The sequence below is a fragment of the Entelurus aequoreus genome, linkage group LG15, assembly GCF_033978785.1.
Source record: "Entelurus aequoreus isolate RoL-2023_Sb linkage group LG15, RoL_Eaeq_v1.1, whole genome shotgun sequence".
Lineage (NCBI taxonomy): Eukaryota > Metazoa > Chordata > Actinopteri > Syngnathiformes > Syngnathidae > Entelurus > Entelurus aequoreus.
In genome coordinates, this window is record NC_084745.1 from 36878517 (window position 1) to 36888848 (window position 10332).

Below are 10332 nucleotides of genomic sequence, written 5' to 3' on the forward strand. Positions count from 1 at the left end.
ACAAAGCAATACAGCCTCATTTACAACGCCCGAGGAGATGTCAGCGTTGCTCTCATGAGTTTAAGCCTGTTGTCTGGCATAGATATGAAATATTTATGACGTGCGGCGTATGGGCTCGTGGCGGCGGTTGGATTGTAGGACGAGGCCAGTAGGCAATGATGTATGCAAACCAGTGGGCCACACTGCCGGCTGTCATTATTGAGACGCACTGTGTACCCACTCAGACTCTCAGACAAAGATCTCCTTTCATTATCGCCGTGACAACCGCCGTGACAACCGCAGTGGCCTCCACACGCTTTACCTGTCTGCAGAGGATGTGTGAGACATCTCTGAGTGTGGATTGTATATACTACAAAAGGCTAAGTGTTAGACAGAACTTTTGTTATACGACATATTAACTCCAAATATAGCGTTTTATTCTGCAGTCAATGTGATCAGTTTTCACTGTATGTTGTTAAGATTAGGAAAAAAACCACAATGTTGATATTCAATAAACACCTAAACCACCACCTCGCGATATTTCCCCAAAGAATTTATCCCCTGAGTGACCTTCTTGAGGTTTCTCTCTTGTTATTTTTACCCCCAATTTCATCATTTTTTCCCTCGGACAGCTTTTGGAACTGTTTATTTTTCTCTATGTACCTTAAATAGTTAAAGCCCTTTCCTTATTTTCAACATGTTATAGTTTGTGTTAACTACTGCCAAATAGGGGGGAAAAACAGAATTTAAAGAGCGTGCTAACATGACAAACTCGCTTTGGATTTTTTAATCATTTCAAGCACAGCAACTCTCTGGTTTTGGCTCGAAAAGTTAAGCGTTCTTGTTTGAACTGATGAAATGTATTTAGTCAGCAAAAGCTCTGTAAGAAAATCAGTGCAATGGTGCTTTCACTATTAAATACTTCACCTCCGGAGATCAGATGATCTAGAACTTGTCAAAACAGAAGTTAGTGTTGTGACATGAATACAGCAACTTGAAATCCCTCCCTAATGCCAGCCAATCAGATTGCAAGACTTGTGTACCAGTCTGACGCTAGCATGATCATGCAACAGAACACCAGCACCCTCTAACCATGCGACCAGGCAGGTTGTGTAATAAGTATTTTTCAACATCTAGAGAAAGTAAACAGCCAAACCCTGACGTCTGAAGGCAAGTGACACAACTACAAGGGAATTAATCCCCGCCTTCGCTGTTGCTTGTTAGTGCAGTTTCAGATCAGTCACACCAATAATCAGATTTTCATCTCCCAGTGAATTGTAGTCATGTGTCCTGTCTGCACCCTTTCTGAGCCTGGGGAGAAACTTTATGCAAAGTTTCATTGAAATCACCAGTTTTTTTATTGCGGCACCCTGCTAATTTACACCTTAGGGGATGTAATGACAGAATTAATAGCAGATTTTAGTGGTTGATGTGGTCTGCTGGCTGAGGCGCCACCAAACAATCACACTCCTGTTAGACTGGAAACTAAAAGTGGTTTCATCTCCGTCCGTCGGCGAGGCAAGCACGGTGACATCATCGAGGGTGAGATCTGTGGTGCCTATCAATGACTAGCATTTAGTGCTAATAGTAGACATAGGGAGACATCTGAATAATCTGAAACCACCCTGTTATCCAAGTGATCAAAATAAGCACTGGGCTGTCATTCTAATGTCACAAAGATGATGGTACTGTAATGATAGAGGATTGTCAGGCTTACTTTCTGAATATCAAACATTTTTTAAATGTGCTTCAATCAGAGATTAGGCCTGACACCTAAGCACATAAATGTTCATCAATGAGCCATCCTTTTGTTTGAGTTATATAACCAAGGGGTACTTATGAGGGATCCCTGTGGTTCGCCATTGTTTACTCTCTGACGTGAAGTATCTTCCCATTTGGGTGATTCAAATTGGTCTTTTTGTGGAAATAACAAAAAATCCTTATCCCTTAATTTTTCGAGAAGTGGGATTACCAGGAATTATTTGCATCGCTATGGAGGCTTGTTGAAAAAAGTAAACCAAAACTGTCCGAAATGCCACAACTGCAAGTACCAGGAGGCAGCAGGAGGTCTGCCCTTCTGATATGGTACACTAATATGTTGCTATGAGCAGCCTTTAGGGCAGTGGTTCTTAACCGTGTTGGAGGTACTGAACCCCACCAGTTTCATATGCGCATTCACCGAACCCTTCTTTAGTGAAAAATAAAAAAACATTTTTTTTCCAAATTCAAGACAAAGTTATGTTTTTGGTAACACTTTAGTATGGGGAACATATTCTAAGTATCAAAGACTTAAATTAGCGTTTTTTGGACACTAGGGGAACATATTCTAAGTAACAAAGACTTAATTTAGAGTTATTAGGTTAGGGTTAGAGGGTTAGGGCCAGGGTTAGAGGGTTAGGGTTATAATAAGGCCATGCCGAATAAGGCATTAATAAGTACTTAATAATGACTAGTTAAGAGCCAATATGTTACTAATTTGCATGTTAATAAGCAACTAATTAATGGTGAATATGTTCCCCATACTAAAGTGTTACCATGTTTTTTTACTGGTGCACAAAATGAACCGTGCATGAACATCACCTTGTTCAAAGAACAAAACCAACACAACAAATTACACACCTGCAAATCAGTGTGACTTCTGCTGTTGCCGTATCCGTAATACGCCGATAGGGAGAAGTTTTTATTTACACGATGAGTTGGGTGTGTTTTGACCTCCGCCGAACCCCTGAGCCGGACTCACCGAACCCCTCGGGTTCGATCGAACCCAGGTTAAGAACCACTGCTTTAGGGTTTCACTCGACACTGCCACAGGCAGTGGCATGTTGCCTTCCAGCTATGCAATCATTCAGGTTGTGATTATTTTTCATTAAGGCCGGCGGACAGGTTTTATCCGGCCCGCGGGATGAGTTTGCTAAGTATAGAAATTAACCTGAAATATTTGAATGAAAGAAACAGCTGTTCTATGTCGCAATAGCAATTATTTGTATCTTTTTAGATGATGCTACATATGTACAAAATAAACCACATGATGTTAGTACATCAATCAAGGAAAATTATCAAAATACATAGATTATACTGTAATTTCATTTTGATATAATTTTTTTTATCTTGATAGATTAAAAAATAATTACAATGAGTTGACTGATGAACATTATTACATAATTTATTCAGAAAATATAAATGACAAATAAAGATAGAATACTATTAATCACAACATGTAAGTGTAAAAAAATCACAACATTATGATTTGTACAATTTCAGGATGTGCTTGTTCTTTTTTTAAACAGAGAAAATAATCTGACGTTGTCATTATTTTTAAGTTATCGTGCCGGGATTTTACCAGTCCGGCCCACTTGGGAGTAGATTTTTCTCCATGTGGCCCTCGATCTAAAATGAGTTTGACGCCCCTGCTCTAAACCATTGGGGGGCAGTATATGACGTGAAACACAAATGAGCAATGCATGATACACATGGTTATGGTCACTGTTTTGCAATTGGAATGCTGTCATTAAGTAATGTACTCTTCCCCTTGCAGGTGAGTCAAGGTAATGTTCCAGGTGTGGAAAGCGCCTCCCTTGCCATGGACACTGAGGAGGGTGTGGAGGTGGTGTGGAATGAAGTGCTTTTCTCGGACAAGAAGGTCTTCAAAGCACAGGAGGTATAACAATATTTCCTGTGTATAATTTTGGGCTTTTATCCAATCAATCAATTAATCAATGTTTATTTATATAGCCCTAAATCACTCCAGTGTATTGTAAAATACATTGTGGTGGTCCATCATGTATGTGACGATTTTAGATAATATCTATAATATCTGATGTAGGAAAAGATCAAGGAGATGTTTGAGAACCTGATGCAGGTGGAACACCCTAACATTGTCAAGTTCCACAAGTACTGGCTGGACATGAAGGAGAGTCAAGCTCGGGTAGACCTTTTTTATTTATTTTATTTTTTTCTTTACTTTTTTTATCTTTATCGAGATGCGCCTCACACGCTGTACATCCTCCACAGGTCATCTTCATCACCGAATACATGTCATCGGGCAGCCTCAAGCAATTTCTGAAGAAAACCAAGAAGAACCACAAGACCATGAATGTGAAGGTCGGTCTCGGCTCTCATCACAATGTTTTTTTTTTCTGCTGTCCAGTCACTACTCAAAACCATTTTATTAATACAGGATTAGAGGTTATGTAACATAGCAGCCTGATGGCCCACAGAGCTTGTACTCGAGTCCACACAATGCTTTGAAACCTTCCACTTATTCATCCAACATCTACCCTCCTGTTGTTTTATTGTAGTAGTATTGTGCTGCATTTTGTGTGTTGTATTTAGGCCTGGAAAAGATGGTGCACCCAGATTCTCTCTGCCCTCAGGTACTGGATAACTTCTGATTGTGTCATTTTATTACAGTACTGAGCAACAATTATTTCATGTATTTTAGTTATTTGCACTCTTGTGATCCACCAATAATCCATGGCAACCTGACGTGTGACACCATCTTCATCCAGCATAATGGCCTCATCAAGATTGGCTCAGGTCTGACCCCTGCAGGGTTTTGCATGCCATTACAACAAGATAATCCAGTCCTACTGAACTATTTTATTCATGCATACTTCTTTTTCCACAGTGTGGCATCGGCTGTTTGTAAATGGTAAGATGCATTTGCTGCTTGTTTTTATCCAAATTTGTAAATGTATTGTGCCTCAGTGATTTGTATACTGTTTTTCCTCCTCTTTTTCAGTATTCCCAGACGCAAACGTTCAGAGCAAGGGGAGGCAACATCGTGACGAGCAGAGGAATCTTCATTTTTTTGCACCAGAATATGGAAGTATGTATATATACATACTCTTTCGGCCTCGAAGAGGTAATAACCAATCATTTTATTCGGGCCGGTAAAACATTTTACTACACAAACTTAGTAATTGGGAAAATATCTACCGTTTTAACACAAAGGTGTTCTGTTAAACCACTAATGGTAACACAAACTAGCCAATTGTGTTATTGTTATATTTCCATCCATCCATTTTCTACCGCTTGTCCCTTTTGGGGTTGCGGGGGGTCGCTGGAGCCTATCTCAGCTACAATCGGGCGGAAGGCGGGGTACACCCTGGACAAGTCGCCACCTCATCACAGGGTCAACATAGATAGACAGACAACATTCACACTCACATTCACACACTAGGGCCCATTTAGTGTTGTCAATCAACCTATCTCTTGTTATATTTATGCTTCGAAAAATGTAACTGTGAGCAATTTGCAAACAGCCCCTTTAATTATAGTATGAACAATTTTTTTTCTTACAAATATTGTTTTGCTCTATTGTTCAGTTGTTGTTACTTATTGTTGAGATTTTTTTCTAGAGAATTCTCCAATCCTTTTAATCTTTTTTTCTTTATTAAAAAACGACTGGCAAAAATTTTAGCATCTATTTTACGGTGTTATTGGAGACTGTACTTGTGTTTAGGGACTCTTTACTTATGTCGCTCCATGTCTGCGACGAAAAGCGAAATGTAGAGAGCTTGAAGGCACACTTGCTTCGCACTGTTGCAAGCCTTTCTCTCCTTAAAAGTGTCATTTAAATTTTAAAGATCGCTGTCGGCATGTATATCGAGGATACATTAAAGCTGTGGTCCCCAACCACCAGGCTGCGGCCCAGTACCGGTCCGTGGATCGATTGGTACCGCACAAGAAATTTAAAAAAATAAATAAATGAAATAAAAAAAATGTAAATATATTTTTTTATTACATCAACATAAAAAACACAAGATACACTTACAATTAGTGCACCAACCCAAAAAACCTCCCTCCCCCATTTACACTCATTCACACTCATTCGCACAAAAGGGTTGTTTCTTTCTGTTATTAATATTTCTGGTTCCTACATTATATATCAATATAGATCAATACAACCTGCAGGGATACAGTCCGTAAGCACACATGATTGTATTTTTTTTATGACACAAAAATATATATATATAAACATATCTATATATATATATATATATATATCTTACATAGCTGTTCCGGTGATCTAAGTACGTCTTTTTTTAGCGGCCAAATTTTCCATGCATCCCAATGCACAAATAATAAACTATATACATCCATTCATACTGTAACTACCTGCTGGTGTTAATGTGCATGTTATGGTGTTCATTTTTCCCATTGTTGTGAACACACAGTGTCAGCGGAGTATGAGGAAGTGTTATGTGGTTAGGAGTGAAAACACGGAGAAAATACTTTTTGGAATTGGGCCTGTTGTTAGCATAACATTTGCAATAAGAGCTAAAAAGGTCGTTGGGCTTTGTGTGTCTTCTTCTGGACGCAACAATACATTATATTACCTTATTTTGTTTTCATGTAAAAAAAAATATTTCTTTAGATGTGGCGGCTAATATGTTGTCGTGGTGCACCGCCACCATCCAATACATCAGTGGTGTGCCGTCAGGGCCAGCAAGGCCTTCTCTGCTGGCCTAACATAACCAGAAATCATGATCATAATTAAAGATAAAAGTAATTTTTAATTTACTTTCCCTAAACATCTTAAAGTATTCATATTCTCTTCATGTCATATTATGCTCCTTGCAGCACTGTTGTTTTTAGTTTATAGAGTTTTTATCCAATCAGAATTCAGCTAGCTTATGTTGCCATGCTGTACCAAATCTGCCGCAGGCCTTCAGATTCAGCAATGCTGGCGTCCGTGTGCTGTAAACGAACGGGGACATACTGTGACAGACAGTTGCGATAGCCAATCAGATCACGCTGTGTTGTCAGTAAGGCCTTCTAGATAGCTTAAGGCAGATATATAGTGATGTTATGAGCCAGGTAATATAAGAACTCCATTACCCTGCATGCCACAGTAGCAAAGAGCATGCGCAGTAGCTCCGTTTAGGTTGTTAAATGTAGACATGCCGGTAGCGGGATGTTTTTGATAAGCACGTTGTGGACTAAACTTTAAGAAGTCAGCCAACACGCCTCGTCTGCATCTTATATGATTAGACAAGACAACACATATATTTGCGAGGCCATTTTCAAGAAGGATATTTAAAGAGAAACTACATCTTGTGAGACCATCTCGGCCAACCCCGGAAGCGAGCTCAGCTGTAGATGAAATGTGAGTTCAGATATTTTATTTCTTAATTTTTTCACGTTTAAAATGTTTTTTGCGATTTTAATTTTGACAGTACCACATAAGATATGTTTTAATTGCTGATTTTTAAATGCGCCAGAAAACAACCCGTTTTGTACAAACCCCGTTTCCATATGAGTTGGGAAATTGTGTTAGATGTAAATATAAACGGAATACAATGATTTGCAAATCCTTTTCAACACATATTCAGTTGAATATGCTACAAAGACAACATATTTGATGTTCAAACTGATAAACATTTTTTTTTTTTGCAAATAATCATTAACTTTAGAATTTGTTGCCAGCAACACGTGACAAAGAAGTTGGGAAAGGTGGCAATAAATACTGATAAAGTTGAGGAATGCTCATCAAAAACTTATTTGGAACATCCCACAGGTGAACCGGCAAATTGGGAACAGGTGGGTGCCATGATTGGGTATAAAAGTAGATTCCATGAAATGCTCAGTTATTCACAAACAAGGATGGGGCGAGGGTCAACACTTTGTCAACAAATGCGTGAGCAAATTGTTGAACAATTTAAGAAAAACCTTTCTCAACCAGCTATTGCAAGGAATTTAGGGAGTTCACCATCTACGGTCCGTAATATCATCAAAGGGTTCAGAGAATCTGGAGAAATCACTGCACGTAAGCAGCTAAGCCCGTGACCTTCGATCCCTCAGGCTGTACTGCATCAACAAGCGACATCAGTGTGTAAAGGATATCACCACATGGGCTCAGGAACACTTCAGAAACCCACTGTCAGTAACTACAGTCGGTCGCTACATCTGTAAGTGCAAGTTAACTCTCCTATGCAAGGCGAAAACCGTTTATCAACAACACCCAGAAACGACATCGGCTTCGCTGGGCCTGAGCTCATCTAAGATGGACTGATACAAAGTGGAAAAGTGTTCTGTGGTCTGACGAGTCCACATTTCAAATTGTTTTTGGAAACTGTGGACGTCGTGTCCTCCGGACCAAAGAGGAAAAGAACCATCCGGATTGTTATAGGCGTAAAGTGTAAAAGCCAGCATCTGTGATTGTATGGGGGTGTATTAGTGCCCAAGACATGGGTAACTTACACATCTGTGAAGTCGCCATTAATGCTGAAAGGTACATACAGGTTTTGGAGCAACATATGTTGCCATCCAAGCAACGTTACCATGGACGCCCCTGCTTATTTCAGCAAGGCAATGCCAAGCCACGTGTTACATCAATGTGACTTCATAGTAAAAGAGTGCGGGTACTAGACTGGCCTGCCTGTAGTCCAGACCTGTCTCCCATTGAAAATGTGTGGCGCATTATGAAGCCTAAAATACCACAACGGAGACCCCCGGACTGTTGAACAACTTAAGCTGTACATCAAGCAAGAATGGGAAAGAATTCCACCTGAGAAGCTTAAAAAATGTGTCTCCTCAGTTTCCAAACGTTTATTGAGTGTTGTTAAAAGGAAAGGCCATGTAACACAGTGGTGAACATGCCCTTTCCCAGCTACTTTGGCACGTGTTGCAGCCATGAAATTCTAAGTTCATTATTATTTGCAAAAAAAAAAAAAAGTTTATGAGTTTGAACATCAAATATCTTGACTTTGTAGTGCATTCAATTGAATATGGGTTGAAAAGGATTTGCAAATCATTGTATTCCATTTATATTTACATCTAACACAATTTCCCAACTCATATGGAAACGGGGTTTGTACAATGCCCAGTAGGGCGTAAATGTTTTCATGTATAGTATTTCTCCAGCAATGGTCATGTGGTGACATAAATGATGGTATTTTGAGAGGTAATCATTGAAGTCGGACATCACCGAAGGCCTAGGTGGGAAACGCACGGCCCGCCACTGCAATATATTAAGGGAAAACCCTGCGTAGTGTTCCATTCAGTTGTATTGATAGCACAAAGGGGGCACCTGGAACCGTAATGTTTCTATGTCATGCTGTTATTCGTTAGAGGCAAAATTGTTGAGTCTCTTACGAATGCTTCAAATGACAGTGTTGTATGTAGGACATACTTGGTGTCGCACTTGCAAACTTCCTCCTCTGTTCAGGGATGGTTTTTCAACCTTGATAAAGATGGCTTTCTTCGCTTCTCCTTCTAGAACTGAATTCACTTTTCATGAAAGAAATTCATATTCATTTTAGGAACGTGACGATCAACTGGCCACTGATCAGTATTTGCCTTTTTTCATGAAAAAGTACAGTATGTGATTGTCATTGTCGATTAATACCTTTCAGTACCGATCGTCTCAGGCTGACACTGTATTTATGTTTATTCCCCAGACTGACAAGATAGCAGCTAATTGTGTATCTCCATGCACAGTGTGGAGCCGCTCCCCTAAATTATAATAACCACCCCCATTGCGGCAAATAAACTGCATTTCTCAATATCTTAAGTGTCATTATCACTGAAGGACGAGGCTAAAAATGTTACAGATCAAGAGCAAGACAGGGGCAAGCATGCTCATAGCTAAGCTATCTGCAAGGCTAACTTGAAACAACAAATGCTATTGTTGTTTTTGTTAATTTTTACAAACTCAGGGAATAAGTCCCTGGACACATTAGGGCAAAAATCTAAGGATTTAAAAGAGTAGTAGATCGTTTTTGCTTTTGTTTAAAAATTGTGTACATTTGACTTTGTTTTGCTCAAACAAATGTATATAATACAAGACAATATGGAACTAGTTTAAATATTGTGTTGATATTGTTAAACTGTCAATAGCACTCACCATGAATACATTGCAAAATGTACAGTTGATACATGTGATTGGTATTGGTGTCATTGGTGTCGGCTAATCTCACTCATGGATGATTGGAATCAGCAGCATAAAACCTTTATCGGAACATCCCTAATTAATACCTCATAAACTTTTCCACATTTTGACAACCACGATTATTGATATATTTTATTGGGATTTTATGTTAAAGACCAACACAAATCGGCACACTGTACGTGATTTTTTATTTTTCAAATTAAAACTGAAAATTGTGATGTGCAAAAGTGTTTAGCCCCCTTGAGTCAATACTCTGTGGAGCCCCCTTTCCCTGCGTTTACGGCCGCAAGTCTTTTGGGCTACGTCTCTACCTGCTTCATATATCTAGCCATCTAAAAAATAAATGGTTCTCTATTATTTTCTGTCACACACAAATAATTGAATTACTATTTAGAACCGGAACATTTTTTTTTTGTATGTGTTTCAGGCATTAGCATTCTATATGCAATCACCTGATT

The 10332-nt window shown here is 39.2% G+C and overlaps 1 protein-coding gene across 2 annotated transcripts in view; it reads left to right on the plus strand.

The window, feature by feature from the left end:
* Nucleotides 1–10332, plus strand: part of LOC133630095 (nuclear receptor-binding protein 2-like) — a 39705-nt gene that overhangs the window by 22613 nt on the left and 6760 nt on the right. For both annotated transcript variants that reach the window (XM_062021384.1, XM_062021385.1), the window contains exons 2-8: nucleotides 3515–3637; nucleotides 3803–3904; nucleotides 3991–4080; nucleotides 4312–4352; nucleotides 4421–4515; nucleotides 4607–4630; nucleotides 4721–4807. In XM_062021384.1, the coding sequence (XP_061877368.1) occupies nucleotides 3515–3637; nucleotides 3803–3904; nucleotides 3991–4080; nucleotides 4312–4352; nucleotides 4421–4515; nucleotides 4607–4630; nucleotides 4721–4807 (562 nt within the window). The remainder of the gene's footprint in view (nucleotides 1–3514; nucleotides 3638–3802; nucleotides 3905–3990; nucleotides 4081–4311; nucleotides 4353–4420; nucleotides 4516–4606; nucleotides 4631–4720; nucleotides 4808–10332) is intronic.